This window comes from Sturnira hondurensis, unplaced genomic scaffold (assembly GCF_014824575.4).
Source record: "Sturnira hondurensis isolate 20B ecotype Veracruz unplaced genomic scaffold, ASM1482457v3 Scaffold0020787, whole genome shotgun sequence".
Taxonomy (NCBI): Eukaryota; Metazoa; Chordata; class Mammalia; order Chiroptera; family Phyllostomidae; genus Sturnira; species Sturnira hondurensis.
The window spans coordinates 5,123,293-5,144,895 of NW_028093418.1; the positions used below are offsets into that span (position 1 = coordinate 5,123,293).

At 38.2% G+C, this 21,603-nt stretch overlaps 1 protein-coding gene and 1 non-coding gene across 2 annotated transcripts in view; both read right to left on the bottom strand.

Moving 5' to 3' along the window:
• Positions 1–21,603, bottom strand: part of SETD2 (SET domain containing 2, histone lysine methyltransferase) — a 105,946-nt gene that overhangs the window by 51,589 nt on the left and 32,754 nt on the right. The window contains exons 3-8 of the mRNA XM_037030564.1: positions 17,039–21,387; positions 14,716–14,847; positions 10,525–10,653; positions 4,090–4,213; positions 2,843–2,920; positions 187–284 (exon numbers count right to left, since the gene is read on the bottom strand). Coding sequence (XP_036886459.1) covers positions 187–284; positions 2,843–2,920; positions 4,090–4,213; positions 10,525–10,653; positions 14,716–14,847; positions 17,039–21,387 — 4,910 coding nt within the window. The remainder of the gene's footprint in view (positions 1–186; positions 285–2,842; positions 2,921–4,089; positions 4,214–10,524; positions 10,654–14,715; positions 14,848–17,038; positions 21,388–21,603) is intronic.
• On the bottom strand, positions 725–831 carry LOC118976251 (U6 spliceosomal RNA). The gene has a single exon (XR_005064226.1). It is a non-coding gene; the product is annotated as a U6 spliceosomal RNA (small nuclear RNA).

Genomic DNA, 21,603 nt, shown 5'->3' on the forward strand with positions numbered 1-21,603 from the left:
AATATCCCTTAACGGCCCAAGTGCCATACAGTAGAAAAACACACACAAACTGAAACAGTACACTACAGATAAGAGCTAGTAGTATATATAACTTCTTAGTAATTCACATCAAAGTTTTATATCGCTGTATCTGAAGAGTCTATTTCCCCATCAGAAGCAGCAAAAGAGAACAGAAACAATACTCACCCGTATCTTTGGAACTGATAGTCAAATGTTAACTCTGAGCCTGAAGGAACCAGTTTGGTGGTAAAAAACCCAACCCTTAGCTGTCCATTCACAGTCCACTGAGATGTTTTTAAAAGAAAAGAAATTAGTAACTGATTAATTCATGTGTTTTTTAAATATCATCATTATCAAACTTAATTATGCATGTGCCTCTTTAGAAAATAAGGTTTTTAGCCCTGGATGGAGTAGCTCAGTGGAATGAACATGGGCCTGCAAATCAAAGGATTGCAGTTCGATTCCCAGTCAGGGCACATGCCTGGGTTGCAAGCCAGTTCCCAGCAGGGGATGCATGAGAGGCAACCATACATTGATATTTCTCTCCCTCTCTCCTTCCCTTCCCCTCTAAAGATAAGAAATAAAACCTTAAAAAAAAAGAAGAAGAAGAAAAAAGGAAACCTATTTTTTTAAAAAAGGAAGAAAATAAAGGTTTTTCCAAATAAGTAAACAGGAAACTTTTTTCTTTTACTTATTTATTTATTTATTTAAATTTTATTTTTTTTAAAATATGGAACGCTTCACGAATTTGCGTGTCATTCTTGCGCAGGGGCCATGCTAATCTTCTCTGTATCGTTCCAATTTTAGTATATGTGCTGCCGAAGCGAGCACTTTCTTTTAAATAAATATATTTAAGTAGTACTTTTATTTCATGAACTATCAGACTAACTATCATCTATAATTTGTCTCTAACAAAAGTAATTGCTACTTTAACTAATTTAATACACATTTCCACATAGTAAAGATTAACTTGTACTAAAAATAAGCAAATGGGGAATATTTGGTGTCATTGAATATCACAGGCAAATTTATATTACCTCATACCATGTGTAAAGTAACTGTGTTCTTAGATAAGACGGGGTATGGAAGCAGGGAAAATTGATGCCAAAAGTTTAATTTCATGACACAGTGGTCACATGGCTCGGTGTAGTGAAAGGGAAGGGAAACACCAAAACAGGTATATAAAAAACTCCAGAATTAAGGTGGGGGTAAATACACAGGAGTTAGAGCTTGTAGATCCAGAATATCTGGGACATAAGTCGACTATAGAGCTCCTCTCAGACCATTTGAACATGTTACTGATGAAAAAACCCAGACTTAAAAAGATGAAGGGGCACAGAACAGGGGGAGTCTCGCAGCTAGACACGTGGCCACCAGCTACAGACAAAACTAGAACCAGGACTTAGGTGAAGTAATTTCAGACTGCTTTCTCCAATTCATTACATGAGTCAGCTCTTAGAAAGAATCATATCTAAGATCTATTAGCACATATATCAGAGGTAAAAAATATCTAGGACTCAAAAGCACTATCTTGATACGAGAAGGGATCACTGATATATACTTTTGTAGGGAGTGGGTCCAGTTTTCTTAACCTGAAAAAGAACCAAAGTTCTAATGTATGTATTTTTCAAAAATATAAGCTCAAAACACAAATTAGAGGTACTCAGAATGACAAATCCATTGACGAATGGACTTAATCAAGGGCCAACGATGTGCCAGACACAGCAACGTAAAGAAAACACCAAAATGGCCTTGTTGAGGAGAAGCAGTGTACCCACATGCGTATCACGTGTAATCCCTCTTATCTGTGCCCATTTGGCTCCTTATTATATCATTAAAATAGTCAAATTCGGAACCTGGATAGCTGATAAAAGTGTACATGCCACACACACATCGGACTTCAAAATTGAAGTTTAGTTTTGTATTTGGCACCTTTGAAATAACACCTAAAATTTATGGGCAAAGAGAGGTAACAGTTAAATGCAACAGAAGTTTCCTAGACTGGATCCTAGACCAAAATAATGAAATGGCACCCTGGCTGGTGTGGCTCAATGGACTGAGCATTGGCCTGTGGACTGAAAGGTCACCAGCTCCATTCCTTGTTAGGGGACATGCCTGGGTTGTGGGCCAAGTCCCCAGTTGGGGGCGTGCAAGAGGCAACCAACTGATATTTCTGTTGCACATCGATCTTTCTCCCTCTTCCTCCTTCTCTCCCCACTCTCCAAAAATAAATAAAATCTTTTTAAAAATTATTTTTTAAAATGAGATGACAAAACTTGAATAAGGTCTTTAGATTATCTAACAGTTAATAGTATATTCTGGATTGAGTAATTATATTATGGCTATGTATGATGTGTACACTTGGGGAATCTGAGTAAAGGATAGTATGAGAATCCTCTACTATTTCAGCACTATCATTTCACAGTCTAAACTTACTTGAAAATACAATTTTTAACAATAAAGTAAAGTAGAAGAAAAGGACTTAAAAATAAAAGCCATAGGCCCTGGCCAGGTGGCTCAGTTGGTTGGAGCATCAACCCGTACACTAAAAAAAGTTTCAGGTTCAATTTCCCAGTCAGGGCACATAGGTAGGTTGTGGGTTTGATCCCTAGTTGGGGAGTGAACAGGAGGCAACCGACTGATGTTTCTCTCTCACATCTATGTTCCTCTCTCTCTCTCAAATCAATAAACATATCCTTCAGTGAGGATTAAGAAAATAATAATAATAATAATGTTTAAAAAATAATTTGAAAAGCTATGGGTATCTTGGATATACAATCTAAAATGGTCAGAACAGCAATCTTATACAAATACTCCAAACTCTATATCTATCTCAACTTACTTTTTGAGTCTCACAGTTCGGTTCACAGCTGTGATTCATGAAACGAGAGCAATTTCCTTTCTGAGTGGCATCTATTATCTAGGGAAAAAATAATTTAAGAGTTAAAAATGAAATCTTAAAATATACTTGCACTTTGCAAAGGGAAGGCATTCAGCAAATTTAAAATCCTAACCCTAACCTGCTTTCTTCTAGAGAACGCTCTCATACTACTTTACACATCAAAGTGACGACTGCTTTCTCCAGAAAATCTGCTAACTATAAACATTTTACCTACAGGCAAAATTATCTCCATATCTATCACCTTCTAGCTATTTCTTACACCCTACTACATTCCAATCTCACTTTATGTGTGCGTAACTTCATTTTAAATTGCATGCTGTATCACAGTGCAGTAGCTCTCAAACCTGTGTATCTGAATCCCCTGGACCACTTTTTACAACTCCTGCTGAGCCTACCTCCAGAGTTATAACTCAGCAGGTCCTGGGGTCCATCCCTAGGATTTGCATTTCCAGGCTGAATGTAGAGACAAATATGAGAATCTAGCTAAGTTCTATCAAACCAGATATCAAAGAGATTCGTAAAAATGTAAAACAATGGCACTCCTCACTAAAAATTTTTTAAAAATAATTTTCAGCCCTGGCTGGAGTAGCTCAGTGGATTAAGCATGGGCCTATGAAGCAAAGGGTCACTGGTTCAATTCCCAGTCAGGTCACATGCCTGGGTTGCAGGCCAGGTCCCCAGTAGGGGACACATGAGAGGCAACCCCACACTGATGTTTCTCTCCCACTGTTTCTCCTTCCCTTCCCCCTCTCTAAAAAAAATAAATAAATAAAATATTTTTTTAAAAAATAATAATTTTCATAATTATTTGTGTCAATACATAATGGGCTTACTACTTTTAAATGGTTTAATAATTATTTTTCAATTTTTCATCTTTAATTTTTAATATGCTAAATACTGAAATACAACCCACATAAACAAAAGTTCTTGGGGAGGGTCATCAATAATTTTTAACAATTAAAAAATAATAATTTTTAAGAATTATAACATGAAGCATGTGTGTCTACATTTATATATTGGTAAAGCATCTCCCCCCCTCCCCGTCCTTTTTCGAAACAGAAACAAATTATATACACTGTTTTGCCCCTCATTTTTTGCCAATTATTCCAGAGATCAGTACAGATCAATGAGTTTCAATTCAACAGCTTCCAGATCTGTTTCAAAGCAAACACATTCATGCTGCTCACCTCATCATTCTTCAGGGCCATGAAATAGTAGTGGATGTTTTTATTTCGTGCATATTCCTTTACCCGGGCTTTAAACTCTTTATGATCAAGTACTTCTCCACAATATTCCAGGACAAAGGTGTTTCTGGCAAAACAAAAAGGAAACAATAACCCTTCCTGCATAGGAGCACTTTCCTATATGGAAAACACATACATCTAAGCAAAAGTAATGAGTGTAAAAAAATATTCTACCCTGGCTGTTGTGGCTCAGTGGATTGAGCACCAGCCTGTGATCCAGGGGGTCACCAGTTCAATTCCTGGTATAGGGCACATGCCTGAGTTGGGGGCCAGGTCCCCAGTAGGGGACACGTAAGAGGCAACCATACACTGCTGTTTCTCTCCCTCTCTTTCTCCCTTCTCCTCTCTCTAAAAATAAATAATTTTTAAAAAGAAATATTCCAAGCCCTGACTGGTATAGCTTAGTGGATTGAGCATGAGCCTGCGAATCAAAGGATCGAGGTTTGATTCCCAGTGAGGGCACATGCCTGGGTTGCAAGCCAGTTCCCAGCAGGAGCCAGTTTTCAGCAGGGGATACAAGAGAAGCAACCATACATTGATATTTCTCTCCCTCTCTCTTTCTCTTCCCTTCTAAAGATAAATAAAATCTAAAAAATAAATAAATAAAATTATTTTTTTAAAAAGAAATATTCCAAAGTAGATAAAATTGGTATTACACAAGACATAAGTAAATAGACATAAAATACCTAGCATCTAATCAAGGTTAATTTTCTCCTAATAGTTTTAAGAATATTGATTCTAAGAAGCTTTTAGAATTTATACACAGTACCAAGATGCACATACTTTTTCTAACTAGATATTGAAACGAACTTGCAAGTCTGGTTTACATGGTCATGAAACAAGTGATTCAGAGCTGAGAAACAACTCTGAAGAAAAAAGTAAGCACTGAAGAATTAGAGACTTTCTATGTTTTAGAAAAATAGGAGGCAACTTAAACAAATATAGCAGCCCTTCCACTGGCTTTACTGTCAAAGGTTTCTAATGATGTTAAAGGTCAAATATGACCTAAAAGGTACATTTCTCTGACTGCATTCTCTTTTGAGTTTTCTCTAGCATTTATCAATAATTATTATGAGCCCTGGCTGGTATGGCTTGGGGGATTGAGCGTGGGCCTGCGAACCAAGGGATTGCGGGTTCGATTCCCAGCCAGGGCACATGCCTGGGTTGTGGGCCAAGTCCCAGCAGGGGATGCACAAGAGGCAACCATACATTGATACTCCTCTCCTTCTCTCCTTCCCTTCCCCTCTAAAGATAAATAAATAAAATCTTAAATAATAATAATTATTATTATGAATCTCTCTCCTTGGCGTCTTTCAGTTACTTTCCATCCTTGATTGTTCTTTCCTTGGTTATTTACCTATTTTTTTCCTCTATTGAAGATATTAAATTCTCATTCTCTTCCCCTTCCCTTTACTCTATAAAAGCTCATTCCCACCAATGCATCTCTATGCGTTGATCCTAAATTCTACCCTGAAATGACCTACCAAGAAGTGTCAGCTTATCTCATCAAAATAAAAATGCCCTGACTCTAACCAGAGATTTTTAAAATGTAAATCATTTGTATTTATTTACAACATACTGATATAATCAATGCACTTGTTAAAGAAGGAATTAACTAGCCAATTGAAAAAAATTAAACCCCCTTAGCTTAGAAAATAAAGCAGTTAAAAACAAATGAGAAGAAAAACAACAAAAAAGTAATCCCCCAAACAGGATTATAATGTATATACACACATTTGTGCAGCAGTCCGCCACAAACAAATGTAGGTCTCACTTAAAATATTACTCACAGGTAATCCCGAAAAATTACTACTTTTATAAACAATACTTGAATTTTCCTTTCTAACCTCAGAAGCTTATTGTTTGGTAACAAATGTACTAGAATGGTCACAAAATTTGGGCTCCTATAATGTTGGACTCTCTACTTCTTGGATCAGTCCCCTCTCTTGAGAAAAAGAAAAAAATGATACATCACAGGCTGACACGTAGATTCAATATGATATTGACTAACTACAAAACACATACAGAATTTAGTACCTCATAAGTAAAAAATATGTCTATTTCCTCCCCTAGTTCTCATTTTAAAGATCACTGAAGCCCTAACCGGTGAGGCTCAGTGGGTTGGGCATCATCCCGTAAGTGAAAGGTCCTAGGTTCAATTCCGGGTCAGGGAAAATGCCTGGGCTGCGGGTTGGCTCCCTGCTCGGGGCGTGTATGAAAGGCAACCTATGGAAGCTTCTCTCTTACACTGATGTTTCTTCCTTCTCCTTCTACCTCCCTTCCTCACTCTCTTAGGAAGGAAGGGAGGGAGGTAAATGAAGTTCATTGTATAAGGTCACAAAGCTAGATGTATAGCCCAAGATCCAAATTTCACCTGAATGACTGCTTGCCCTATTGTATCATAGAGACATACTTTGCAATTACACTAAAATATTCAATTCTCATGATACTGCTCTCAAATCACCTCTACAACCTGACCAAGCATTAAATCTGAGTAGACTTCACACCATTAGGAATTCTGAAGGACATGTCACTGCCCATGGATGTAACAGCTTGGGCTGGATGATACAGCTGAGAGATGAGTCTCAGAGTCCTCAGTAACCTAGGAAATGTAAGAAAAGTCACTATACCCTTCAGCTGCCTAATCTACAAAAAACTAAATGAAGCTGATGAGAAAGTCTATCATGCAGTCCTTAAAACTGACTAGAAAAGCTATGTGTCAATTAAAAACAGCAACCGAAAGAAAAAAAAGAATACCACCAAACTGCCTGACACAGGAAAGGATTGAAGCCCCTGATAGGTAATCCTTCAAAGGACTGAAGCCCCTGGAGGTAATAGTCCTTATGATTCTTAGTTCACCTTTGCCTTAGTCTGATATTGCTCCTAGTTTAAGGAGGTCTCTCTTCACTGAACTCCTTCAAGTCTGTGGAAAGCAACAGTGCTGCACTGTGGCAGGCAGAAGATGGAAAGGGCCAGTGTTATTATCACTGCAAAGCAAGATGGCTCCAGCTCAGGAAAGTTTAGGGGTTAAAGGTGATGCCTGCAATTCCCCCTTAAAATTCATCAAAAAATGGATAAAGAGATGAGCACATGGAGAATATATAATAAAGCAATATAGCAAAATGTCAACAATTTAGAACATATGTGCCGATTACATAAATGTGAAACGTTCAGCTCTTTAACTTTTCGATGTTTTCATAAAACATTATGGGGGAAAATGGCTTTTAAAAAAGCCCCATTTGGCCCTGACCAGTGTCTCAATTGGTTGGGTGTCATCCTGCAAATGTGAAAGGTCCCCAGTTGGGTCAGGGCACATGCTTGGGGTGACGGTCTGGTCCCCCCAGTCGGGGTGGGTGTGAGAGGCAACAGATCAATGTTTCTCTCACACATTAATGTTTCTCTCCCTCCCTTCCCATCTCTCTAAAATACAAGTAAAATCTTTAAAAAAAAGTCCTATTTGTCCAAATGATTTTCAGTTGATGAATAGTAAAACAAAATCCAGCATATTCACATTTTAAAAAGTGTTGATATATGCTATAACAGAGATGAAACTTCAAAAACAGGATTCCATCTATGTTAAAGAAGCCAGACACAAAATGCCACGTGTATATGATTTCATTTATATGAAATATCTAGAATAGGTAAATCCACAGAAACAGAAAGGAGCTCAGAGACTGCCATGTGCTGGAAGGAGGGGGCAATGAGGAGATTCTCCTTAGTGTGTACAGCTTCCTTTTAGGGTAATGAAAATGTTTTGGAACTAGAAAGAGGTGATAGCTGAACAATATTGTGCATGTACTATAAATGCCACTGAATTATGCATTTTAAAATGGTTATTATTATATCATGTGAATTTTACCTCAATTTTTTTTCAAAGCCCCATCTGGTATCCAAAATAGTAAGTCAACCTGAACAACANGAGGAGATTCTCCTTAGTGTGTACAGCTTCCTTTTAGGGTAATGAAAATGTTTTGGAACTAGAAAGAGGTGATAGCTGAACAATATTGTGCATGTACTATAAATGCCACTGAATTATGCATTTTAAAATGGTTATTATTATATCATGTGAATTTTTTTTCATTTTTTTCATTTTTTTTCATTTTTCATTCTCAATTTTTTTTCAAAGCCCCATCTGGTATCCAAAATAGTAAGTCAACCTGAACAACACTGCCTTCCATTTATTCCTATAGACTAAAACTAAAAAATTTTGGTAGGGATTTGCTTGGGGTTCTTTGATGGAGTCTATAATACTTTACCACTAAATAGTACCTTAGCCGCAAATGCTTCCTCATCCTGTGCATATCTGACAATATGTCCTTGTTCACTGGTAGAGTATTCCAAATTTACTATCTAAATAGTTGTACAGTAAAAACTGATGACACTGGTATTACCATCAGCATATGAAGTTATATGAATAGGAAGGTGTGGGAAACATGGAAATATTAAGTCCCAGTATGTTTTACCAAAGCAGGGTTCTCTATGAGTAGCTGAGGAGAGCTAAAGAGCTGCAGAAAATTTTAACCTGCTATGTGAACCAGTAATACATTCTCTCCTCTCTTACCCAAAAGACATGGATTCCTGAGCCACGAAGTCTATGTTGCGTAACAGCAAGAATTTACATTAGGTTTTAGTGAAATCTGCTAAGAGGCAGTGTCCAGAATATTTCTAGAATTAAAAAAAAAAAAGACTCCTCTCAAACAGAAAACCCCAGCTGGCTTGCTGGCTTCGGTAGAATAAAAGTGCCCCCCAAAACCTGCACCTAGACCAGAGTCAGTGATTTCAGAAATGCACTGGACTAAACTGAGTTCAACATCATTAATAGTGTTTAAAGGACATTTAGCCTATTATTTAACTATTATAAAGAAATCAGTGAATTGAATGTGGAATATAATGAGATGATTCTGTAGAGAAGAAAATATATGAGGTTCTGACTATCCACTATTTATATAACAGAACACTTTTTTTTTTCTGGTTAGTTCCTAAAAGAATGGACTGGTACAAATATCATTTTCTATTTTCTTTTTTTTAAGATTTTATTTATTTATTTAGAGAGAGGGGAAGGGAGAGAGAAAGAGATGGAGAGAAACATCAATGTGTGGTTGCCTCTCACATGGCTCCCACTGGGGACCTGGCCTGCAGCCCAGGCTTGTGCCCTGACTGGGAATCAAACCAGTGAACCCCTGGTTCATAGGTCAGTGCTCAATCCACTGAGCCACACCAGCCAGGGCTCATTTCCTCTTTTCACAAGAAAAACAAAACAATTTGACTTTTAAAAAATGTAGGATATTCCTGTCAGAAAACTAAATTCCCTGGTGGTGGCAGCAATGGTGATTATTAGATTATTTTATCTATGGGAATACCTTTGAATCCCCAGAATAAACAGACTAAAAATCCTCAACCTATTCCAAATCCCATCTAAGGGTAGCCATATGCTTAAAGGATTTTGAAAGATTAGCTGTGCCTGAGTCCCTAGAACTCTGCAAATTTTTTACTGCACAGGTGGCAGACACAAGGCCCATGGGCTGAATCTGGCCCTCCGCCTTGTTTAATCTGGCTGGGCACCTGTTTCTCCCCAAAGGCAGCGCCCAGCTCTCACTTAACCATTAAGGAGCAGTTACATGTACACGGTCCTAAATTACATTGGGCCTCTGAAGGCAACCGGAAGGCTGATGTGGCCCCTGGTGAAAATGAGTTTGATACCCCTGTTTTATTGTCTATTCATTTTATGTATTCAAAATGTTTTAAAATCATAAACAAAGGTAACCTGTATATATTTAACTTTAAAATAAGGCATAAAAATACTTTAATATGTGATATATTTGAGCAAATTGTATTTGAAAGAAATACTGAATATGGCAGAAAATAAAATGAAACTTCTATTGCATTACATACAAAAAGTTAGATGAGTTAGGTAGAAGACGACACTTATTCATTCAACGAATGTTCAGAGTGTCTATCAAGTATGCTTCGATTCCCTATCTCAATACCCTCAGATGCTCTCCTCTAGTCTGATCCCAACTCAGTTTTAGACACATTAACACATCCAGTCCCAACTCCTTTATAAAATTTATGGAGTTTCACTGGGGATCTGCAACATTTAGTAATTGCTTGGAATTAAGAGAAACATAACTATTAGACAATATGGACCTGCCTAGTTCAAATGTCACAAGTGACAAAATGTCCACACACACACACACACACACACACGAGTTTTTTTTTCATAAAAGTGGATTTTTTACATACTAGCTACCAAGTGGTCATTCTGTACAACAATCATTATTAAACCTCAGTATAATAGATAAATTATTTTCCCACAAAGTATCTAATCAACTTCAACAACACAAAAAGGAAGGGAAAGGTGATTGAAAAATAACTTACGAAGGAAGGTCTTTGGCAGCTCTCAAGCCCCAGCCTTTCTTTTCTGTGAGTATGACTTCCACATCCGCATGCTGCTTTCTCTGAAATCGTCTATTGGAACAATAATCCCCATTTGGACACCGAGAAGAACTGAAATAAAAAATGGAGAAAATTAATTCTTCAAAGCAGCAAAAGAACCAAAATGTGTTTCCTAGAGTACATAGTATATCCACATCTTTGTGGTACAATCAGCATTTATGTGGTACACCTTTAAGTAAGCCTTCCCCAATTATTCTTTCCCCCATGAAGGGATTTCTAAGAACTGAGTGTCTACACTGTTACTTAATCAGAGGATGTCCACAATACAGTCTTGTCATCTAATCATTAACCACTCCCTGTATGTCTAGAATACATTTCCAGGCTGCATGTAAGGAAGTTTGCAATATTCCTGACAGCTCTGCGGGGCTAACTTGTTTTCTGCCAGTGCACTCCCATTATATTCCACTTCAATCATCATTAATTTAATCTTCTGAATCCAGCTAAATCAACCTACATTTAAGAGAAACCAAAGTCACCATTAAACATATCCTCATTCAGAGTAAACAATATGAAGTGACAAGCCTTTTCCCCATGTATACTAGAAAAAATAATAAAATCAAACATTCACTAAATTCTCAATATTCCCAAACTGGCAGAAACAAATGTTTTAAATACTGAGTAAGGTTAAAATATTAATAGGGACTGCCCATCGTTTCCAATACATTATCATTTATTGCCAAACTAGTAGTAAATAACATTTTTACAGAAGCTCAAAGGATGAAGGACTCAGTTTACAGTGAGGTAGTGAAGGAAAGCTGTCAGGAGGAGGGAGCAGAATTAAAGCAACATCTCTAATGACACACGGGATACAGAAAGTCAGGAAAACAAGAGATGCAACAGCAGTGCCTGCCTGTGTGCAGAAACAGGAAACAGGAAACAAGGCCTACTTGAAGAAACAAAACTGAAACTGCTAAGGATAACTGAAAAGAACGATGAGCTGCTGGAATATGGGAAAACAGGTGGGCTCTGAATAGCAGGCTCCATTTGAACCTAATCCTGAAAACTACTAAAGTTTCAGTATAGGAACAACCTGAAGAAAGAAATTCTGTACTTCCTATTGGTTTAGCAAGGTTGGCAAGAAAAAGCCAGAAGACCACAGAGACTGGGCAAAAATGTCAAATTAGGAGAACAGCACTAACTCTATGTCTCCTCCTCTTACATGTATACTATCACCGCTATTTTCAGTTTAGGTAAAGGAATACCAAAAATACTTTTCCTTTTTTACTTTTTGAGGTAAATGTTTTATTTCTATAACAATACAATATGAACAAAAGGAAAAACTGAGCTTTGAAAGAAAACATTTCATTAACACTAAAAATAAGGTACCTACACTTGAAATCACCTTAATATTCATTTCATGTTAAAAATTTTATCACATATTTTTAAAATGTATTTTATTATGTCATTACAGTTCTCCCATTTCCCCCCCTTCATTCCCCTCCACATCCCCTCCCCCACCATCCCCCCCCTTCAGTTCATGTCCATGTGTCGTAAGTTCTTCGGCTTCTACATTTCCCACACTACTCTTGCCCTCCCCCTGTCTGTTTTCTTCCCACCATCTATGCATCTTGTTTTCTGTACCTGCTCCCCCTCCCTCACCCTCCCACTCTCCTGTTGCTAACCCTCCATGTGATCTCCATTTCTATGTTTCCGCTCCTGATCTAGCTGTCCTCTTGGTTTGCTTTTGTTTTAGGTGTGGTTGTTAATAACTGTGAGTTTGCTGTCCCTTCACTGTTCATCTTTTTTATTGTCTTTTTCTTAGTTAAGTCCCTTTAACATATAATAAGGGCTTGGTGATGATGAACTCCTTGAACTTGACCTTATCCGAGAAGCACTTTATCTGCCCTTCCATTCTAAATGAAAGCTTTGCTGGATAGAGCAATCTTGGATGTAGGTCTTTGGATTTCATGACTTGGAATATTTCTTTCCAGCCCCTTCTTGCCTGGAAGGTCTCTTTTGAGAAATCAGCTGACAGTCTGATGGGTACTCCTTTGTAGGTGACTGTCCCCTTATCTCTTGCTGCTTCTAGAATTCTCTCCTTCATTTTAATCTTGGCTAATGTAATGATGATGTGCCTTGGTGTGTTCCTTCTTGGGTCCAACTTCTTTGGGACTCTCTGAGCTTCCTGGACTTCCTGGAAGTCTATGTCCTTTGCCAGACTGGGGAAGTTCTCCTTTATTATTTGTTCAAATAAGTTTTCCACTTGTTGCTCTTTCTCTTCCCCTCCTGGTACACCTGTAGTTTGGATGTTGGAACATTTAAAGATGTCCTGGAGGTTCCTAAGCCTCTCCTTATTTTTTTGAATTCTTGTTTCTTCATTCTTTTCTGTTTGGTTGTTTCTTTCTTCCTTCTGGTCCACTCCATTGATCCGAGTCCCAGTTTTCTTTCCATCACTATTGGTTCCCAGTGCATTTTCCTTTGTTTCACTTAGTGTAGCCTTCCTTTTTTCATCTAACTTGCAACCAAAATCAACTGGTTCTGTGAGCATCCTGATCACCAGTGTTTTGAACTGTGCATCTAATAAGTTGGCTATTTCTTGGATGCTTAAAAGTATTGGCTCTGGGGTTTGATTTGTTCTTCTGATTGAGCCGTTTTTGGTCAGGTCACACCTATTAAGTATGAGGGGCGGAGCCTTAGGTATTCACCAGGGCGGGGCACACCCCTCTCTGGGTTGTGATGCTGTATGTGGGGGCGGGGTCAGAGAGGGAATAATGGTGCTTGCTCCACTCTCTCTCTGATTTCGGTCCCCTCTGCCACTTCCCACAAGCAAATTGGGCCCTTCTGGTGCTGGTTTCCAGGTGGGTGGGCTTGTGTATGTTCTAGGACCCTGAGGGTCTCTCCAACAAACTCTCCTGTGAGGCTGGGAGTCTCTACCGGCACCTCAACCCCACAAGTTTTTTCACATTGGTGCTTTTAGGCTTTATTTCCGGTGGCTGGGGCTTTGGGTTGCGTGGTCTGTGTCACTGCCCATTTTTTGCCTGGTTTATCTGTGCACAAATGTGTGTCCACAGTCAGCCAGCCGCCTTGCGGGCGTTACTAGGTCTGCTCCAGGACCCCTCTCTGCGGGACACTTACTCCGCCCCTCTTACCAGTCGAATGGTTCATTGTTGTCAGACTTCAGTACAGTTCAATTTTCTGTCTTTTATGGTTGTGTTAGGAGGTACAGTATTTCCACCTACGCCTCCATCTTGGCCAGAAGTTATCATATATTTTTAAAGGTAAAGATGCTTACCATTTGTAAGAAAGTTATGAAAGCGGCCCTGGCTGGTGTAGCTCAGTGGATTGAGCATGGGCCTGCCAACCACACGCGGTTCAATTCCCAGTCAGGGCACATGCCTGGGTTGCAGGCCAGTTCCCAGCAGGGGACTCACAAGAGGCGACCATACATTGATATTTCTCTCCTTCTCTCCTTCCCTTCCCCTCTAAAGATAAATAAATAAAAATCTTTAAAAAAAAGAAAGTTATGAAAGCAAATGTCTATCAACAGGAGATTAATACTTAGGGGTTGGCTGTGAATAGAATCTGTAATGCAGCTAATGGGACGGTTTAGGCAGGCCTGTATGTCAACTCTGCATGAGTCTTCAGAACATTTAGTAAGCATGTGTGGAGAGGGAGGGGCAAGGGAAAACAAAGTTTTCAAAACTACATATAGTAAGATTTCATTTCAATTCATAAAGAGTCAATATTTACCCATGTTGGCACAGACATAAAAATTATCTGGAAAGCCTACAAATAGATTGAGACTTGGGAGAGGGAGACATTTTGTTTTATGAGTTTCTGAAATGTTAGGGTTTTATCTCATGTCACAGTAAAAGCTAAATACCACCACTTACCTCTCAGGTCATGAACATTACAAGAAATAAAAGGAGACTGGGTAAAAATTAATATTACATCATTAGTATTTTAGGGCTACTTTACAGAGCATTTGCAACCTATACAATAACCTAATGCAGAATGCAAGGGAGAGACATTTTATTGCTTACAAACACTCAACAATAAGTGGAAGGAAAAAGGTTAAATTTTACTCTTCACTAATAATTCTTTTTAATATTTTTAATATTTCAAGATATTTAATAGAAGCTGAACAAAAGTAGAACATTCTCATTTACTTACCATTCGATCATGAGGAGACGGTTAAGACAATCTTCCCCACATGCTATTTCACCTTGAGCTCTTTCATCTTTAGAAAGAGGTGCACACTCACACTGCATTCGCTTAATATCCCGATGGGATTTATTCTTCTTTCTATTGGGTAAAATTTTATATACACCGGTTAAATAAATCTCCTGGCAACAATACAACATATATAATCAAATAATGTACTAAATCTCATTCATTTCATTTGTAAGGATTCTGGTTAAGTCATTCAAAAGGAAGAAAAAAATCTAATCACTAGAATTTATGAGACTAAAAACACTAAAAATCGTGTTGCAAAAAAGATGAAAGAGGCAACTTTAGCCCTGGCAAATAAGAGAATAAGGTAAGTTCAAATCTATCATTTTGTACTCAGCCCTTATTTCCTAGTCCAGATCTACTAAGCCCAGAATGTTGAGCAATTTCAAGTATTAATAATCACATTTAGTCCAGGAGGGAAACTTCTGAGTACCCAGTAGTGGCGTGGCTGACTGGCTAGTTAGGTTTAAAAATCAGTCCTCATGGGTGAACAAATAATAGATGAGATACATGGCTGAGAAAGAGTTTCTAAAAAGGTTTTAATTAAGAGTTTAACTCACTCAAATCTTTCAGAGAATCAGTAACATCACATTTGTACAAATACTATTCAAAAGAAAAATGAATAATTAAAAAAGAATGAAGCATAAAATAATCAAGTAAAGGCTTCAGAGGGCTAAACTTTCTGAATGCAGGCAAACTACTAGGGGAGAAGGGGAAGTCTTCAAAATTGATTGGGTTCGTGAAAATCTATGCCAGATTTTGTAAAGCAAAAGTGAAAATGTAACTATTTATTGGCCTTTTTGTTGAACTCTTATTTTGTACCCTTGTCAAAGAGGGGAAAAACAAAACAAACAAGGATGGCCAACTAAGATATCCTTTTTAAAATCAGGCAACTATGCCTTACTTTTCAATTCTCAGATAGTAAGCAGCACGGAGCTCTAAGTAGCTGTCTGACTTAACCTCCTCATTTGCTCTCATCTTCAACTACCCTAGTTTTATAATGGACCTAAAGAGTGTCATGATAGTTTTGACTAAGTTGGAGTAACAAGAATAATTCATTTTGAGTAACAACAATACATCAACTAAAGATATAATTCATTAATGAGTATATTGCTTAGAGTGAAGATGACTAAAGAAAAACAGAATATATCTATTTACAAGTCTTTAGGAGCTATAATTTTGAAGAATCAGCAGTAGCTTTACTATGTGTTGCCTCAGAAAGCCAAAATAGGACTAATGGGAACAATATTTTTTCAGATAAGCCTATTTTCATTAGACATATGAAAAAATTTTTTCACTACAGTCACACTATTTTACAATAATGTAGCTTCTTGGTGGTTCCTAAATGCCCGCATATAGCAAGAGGCACTTCAAAATAATATGTAAAAATGCTTCCCATTCCAAAAAGGCTCTACCAACCAAATCTATGTGCAGTCTTATCTCCAATACACTGGAGATAAAACCCAAGGCACTGAACCAATTAGCTTCATCTCTATTTTTTACAAAGATCCTGTAAGTTGCATCAATCTACTCACTCAATTCCTAAAAAGTAATACTTAAAATAGTCGATATTTTTAATTTAAACCTAACTTTAGAAAGCTTTTTTTAAAATAGGAAATATTTCTGATGGGAGCTAACTTTAAAATAAGGTCTTTTACTTTATCTCTTTACTTTATCTACAGTAAAACACTGCCTCATCAAAAAAAAATTTGGTGCTGAATAGTGTGGCTCAATGGGTTGAGTGTCATCCTACAAAGCCAAAGGCTGCCAGTTTGATTCCTGGTCAGGGCACATGCCTGGGTACCTGGACTGTTGGCCTGGTCCCCATGTGTGGAAAGTGCGAGAGGCAACCAATCAATGTTTCTCTTAAAAATCGATGTTTCTCTGTGTCTTTCTTCCTCCCTTTCCTTGTCTCTAAAATAAATAAAATATTTTTTTTTATAAATTAGCCCTGGCTGGTGTGGCTCAATGGACTGAGTGCTGGCCTGCAAACCATAGGGCCAGCTGGTTCAATTCCCAATCAGGGCACATGCCCGGGCTGCAGGCCAGATCCGCAGTACGGGGTGTGTGAGAGAGAGGCCACCACACATTGATGTTTCTCTCCCTTTTTCTCTCTCCCTTTACCTCTTTAAAAACAAATAAATAAAATCTTTAAAAAATAAAACAAAAATAAAATGTCTATCTCTGCTAAGCAGTCATTTTTTTAATTAAGTATTTTTTAATTTGAAAGATTAAAATTTGTCAGATTATTAATTACACTTACCTCTCTGTTAAATAAACATTTTCTTCAATCAGATCAAAGTAACAGGGCATCTTCCCTTGCTTGGCACATTCCTTCCATCTTTGTGGGTCCCTGAAGTCCTCCATAACACAGGAAGGCCCAACCAGTGCTGATCCTGGGGACACTGCAGTCTCACACTGCTGTACCTCCATTCTAACTTTCTTTCTTTCCTGAAGCTCACCATCACTTTCAGTATCGCTCTCCAATTCCTGCCTCCTTTTTTTAGGAGGCCCTCTATCTTTCATATCATTTTTTTCTAAGTTTTTTGAAAGATCTTTCTTTTCATTCACACCTAATGAGTCCTTAATGGAATTGCTGCTTATTTCAGGTGCTTGCACTGATCCCTTGTCCTTCTGAAGGGACAGAAAAAATTTACTAGACTGGCTTGAAAACTGAGATTCTCCTCGTTGATCCCAATTCTCTTCTTCTTCACGATCGTCTGTTAAGGAATCTGGTACTTGACCTTGAATTCGATCATACACAACCCCAGATCCTGGAGGTCTACCCGCTGATCTTGGATCCCAGTAGCCATTGCCTTGCCAGTAATTACGTGTCCCACCATACTGTTCTGCACTTTGCTGATACTTGTGTCCACCACAGGCTCCATAGCTGCTATCAGGTTGCTGATATGTGGTAGTGGGCTTTTCTTGTTGTGAGAAGTCCCACCCTATGTTTCTGAGCTCTTCTGATGAGTGGAAACTATCCACTCGGGAGATCTCACAAGAGGAAGAAAAATTCAACTCTGTTCTCCCCAGTCTACTATCTGGCCTATTAGGGAAAGTGGTCTGTTGCCGACACTTATTTGGGATATCTTCAAAATCATCAGAAGAATAAACTGGCAGCTCTTCTTGCCTAAATGCTATTTTGGCTTTCAGTGTTTCCTCAAAATTCAGACGACCTAGAGGGTCAGATTTCACATCAGTATGACTTGTACTATCAACCCCATCATTCTGGGAATGAGCAATTTCAGTCAGGTGGTTATCTATTTGTTTTCTGCTAGTCTGGGTAAAACAAATTTCTATATTTTTTTCTGTTCCTTTATGAAGGAAGAACTTCTCAGTTTGAGGACAGGCTTTACTTGCCATACTCTCAAATTTTTCCTCATATGAATGTCTCCTGGACTCAAATCTCTCATCTTCCCAGTGGTCAGAATAGTGTCTGTAACTCTGACTGCTCCGGGAAGAACAAGGACTTGTTTCTTCCATGGGTAAAGTAGAATTCTTTGGCACAACCACAACAGACTGAAGACGGTTTCTTGGAATACTGCTATCATCAGATTCTGTATCTTCTGAATCGCTTTCATCACTTGAACTTTCAGAGGAACCAGAATAGTCTTCATGAACAGTAGACACGATCTCTGAAGCATGGCCACTACTGTCACATTTTAAGGTGTATGTCACACAGTCACTGTCTTCCACGGTTAAATTCAAATCGCAAGAAGAAAATACAACTTCTGAATCATCAGAAGTATGTTCGTGTCCTCTTCCACCTTCTTCATCTAAAGAGATTTCTGGTCTGCCTCTTTTATCAGGCAATATAGAATTCCCTTCCTCTTGAGCCTCATGCACACATTTCCCAGATAACCCATTATTATGCCTGTCTCCCCAAGAAGCAAACCCCCGTCCTGAATCAGGAAGGCCACTACCCACTTCTATTTCTTTCTCCTCATGCTTAAAGTACTCTGTGCTTTTACTCCTCGGTACAGCATCCAAAACTGGAAATGTGTTCCCTCCACACTGCAAGAGAGCTAAATTGTCCACTTTTATTCCTGGTGGAAGATTTTGAAGAGATGAAGCAATGCCTGAACTCCCTATAGGTGGACATAAACCATCAAGATGATTAACAGAAGCTGAACTAGTGCTACCAACACTCTTATATTCTTCACATGCAAATTTTGAGTGCTGATCTGTCAGATTTCTATTATCACATATAACTGTTTTTGATTTCAAATGTACATTCATAAAGCTATTTGAAGAAATCTTTGTAACTGAAGGCTCAGTATCTTCAGCTGAGGAATGACACAAAGAAGGGTTGCTGTCATTTGAAGTACAGTATACGTCCAAATCTTTGGTTTTACAGCTAGACACACTCATATCAACTGGTTCTTTAACTACTGTTTTAGAGTAATCTATAGTCATAACTGGAAAAGACATGAGTTTATCTTGGCGTGGTGACACTGGAGGATCTGTTTCTCTAAATGGGCTTTCTGGCTTACTACACCGCATGCAAGTATCATCCAAGTCTTTTTCTTTACATCTGTCAACATTCTGAAATCCATTTGATGAAAGCTTACATGCTTTGACCAAAGGGGACACCTCTGATCCAGTCACACTATCATCAGAAGACATCAAGACAGTGTCAGTTTTAGAAGTGCAAAATGTTACCACATCAGATTCTACCCCAGGAGATCCATTTATATTTAATTCTATGGGACAATAACTTCTTAATTGATCATTTTTCACTTTAGATAAAGAATCTAATTCCTTAATACTATCACGGCCATCATGTCCTATAAATTCAGACTTAAAAATAGGTGATTCTTCTAGCTTTTTAAAAGTAGGCGAATCATTTAATCGATTTGATAGAGATGGAGACCCAGTCTTTTTTTCTCTTTCAGGAATTTTACTAGTCATTCTTACTTCACTACCTTTTGAATAAGGAGTCTGTAAACTAAAAGAATGAGACTGTTTGACTTCCTCAGTTAATTCTGCACAACAGAAAGAATTTTTAAATTTATCAGACTTGGGTATAGATTTGGAAGAAGCAGATTTATAACGAGCACTGCTTTCATGCTTGGAATATGATGATCCCCTTCGGAATCCTAGTTCATTAGGGGGGGAACAATTTCTTTTCATTGCTTCATTTTCTGAAGTCCTTTTGGATTCTCTTTCTAGTTTTGAAGAATACTTTCCTCTTTTCTCTATCTCTAAGTAAGAGGACTCAATTTTGCAGTCTCGGTCAGATTTAGAATAAGATGATGATGTCCTTAGATCTCTGTAAGAGGAGGAATGAGATGAGGTACGCCTTGAGTATGTCTTCTTATATTCGTCTTCTGAGTCAGAACTCTCTCGTGCCCTGTTATCTGTATAGGGCCGAGAATAGCGTATCCTCTCTCGATACGGTGAACTCCTATGGTATCGACGATCAGAGTCATAATAATGGGATCGTTCTGACCGGGAATAAGATAAGCTAGTTCTAGAGCCTCTGTCAGATCTAGAACGAGATCTGCTTCGTTTTCGCTCTCTCTCTGATCTACATCGAGAGGATATGTAACGAGTATCTCTTTCAAGTTTCGAGTAGCTAAAATATTTATCATCCCTTTCTGTTTTAGATCGTGAAGATTTCCCTAAATCTTCACTTTTTAAAGGTGCAAAGTTCTTTTTTGAATCTCTTTCTTTTTCAATGCTTGCTGAAAATTTTAAATCATGTGATCTCTGACTTGATGAAGTCCGTATAGAATCTTCATCAGATTCTGAACCAAGAAAGGTGCCTTCAGATTGTGAGGATTTCTTCTTAGAACCTGTTTTTTTAGAGCCCAGACTATTCTTAGAACTATCTGGAATTTCTTCTTCCTTCCCAATATGGGAATCTTCTTTTTGTGAGGAAACATCTGCTTGCTCATTCAAATTTTGAGCTACGTGTTCTTCTGAACTGATAGATACAAAGTCCTGTTTAGTGTCCACTTCTGAAGTTTCTGGTACAATTATAACTGGTGGTTCCTTCAAGGCTCTAACCGCTACATCTACTGGGGCTGTCATCAGAACTGTAATTTGTGTGCGTGGCAAGGCCACTGGCTCTGTTATTGGTGTTGGTGGTGAGGGTACTGTGGCTTGGGGTGGTGGAGGTGGTGGAGGAGGTGGCGATGAGGGTGGCGAGTCTACAGTTGTGGATTCTGCTAAGACTGCTGGTACTATGGGGGGAGGCAATGCCAATGCTGTGGATGTGGCTAGCAGGGGCCTGGATGTTACATGAAGTAGATGTTTCTTAAAATGAATTTTGCCCAATTCTACCCTTGATTTTGGTGGGGAAGATTCTTCTGCAGTAGATAAGGTATCTCCAATGTCCATTTTAATTTTAGGAGTCAAGTCTACTTGAAGAGGGACAGCTGCAGAGTTTGGAGTATCATTTTGTTTGTCATTGCCAAGTGCAGTCAGAAACCTGTTCTGCAAAGTTTTCTTTGTAAGGCTGAAGCTGAATGACACCTTCTGTCGTCCCTGTTCCTCCAAATTAACTTTTGTCTTGGTGCCTTTGGGCAAAAATCGACTAGAAGCAACACCTTTGAACACTGGTCCTTTGATGAAACTTGTTTTCTGCACATTTTCAATCTTTGCCTATAAATGAACAAAGGAAGCAGTTACTGCTATAGTAAAGTTACTTTCAAATGACTAGTATCATAGTTTAAAATGTCAGGGAAATGAAAGTCCTTTTTAAATGACAAACAATATAAATTTCAATAAGTACATAAACACTTTTAATAACTGTTTATTATGAAAATTTTCAAACATATTCCAATATTTGGAGAATAAACCCCTAAGTACCCGTCAGAG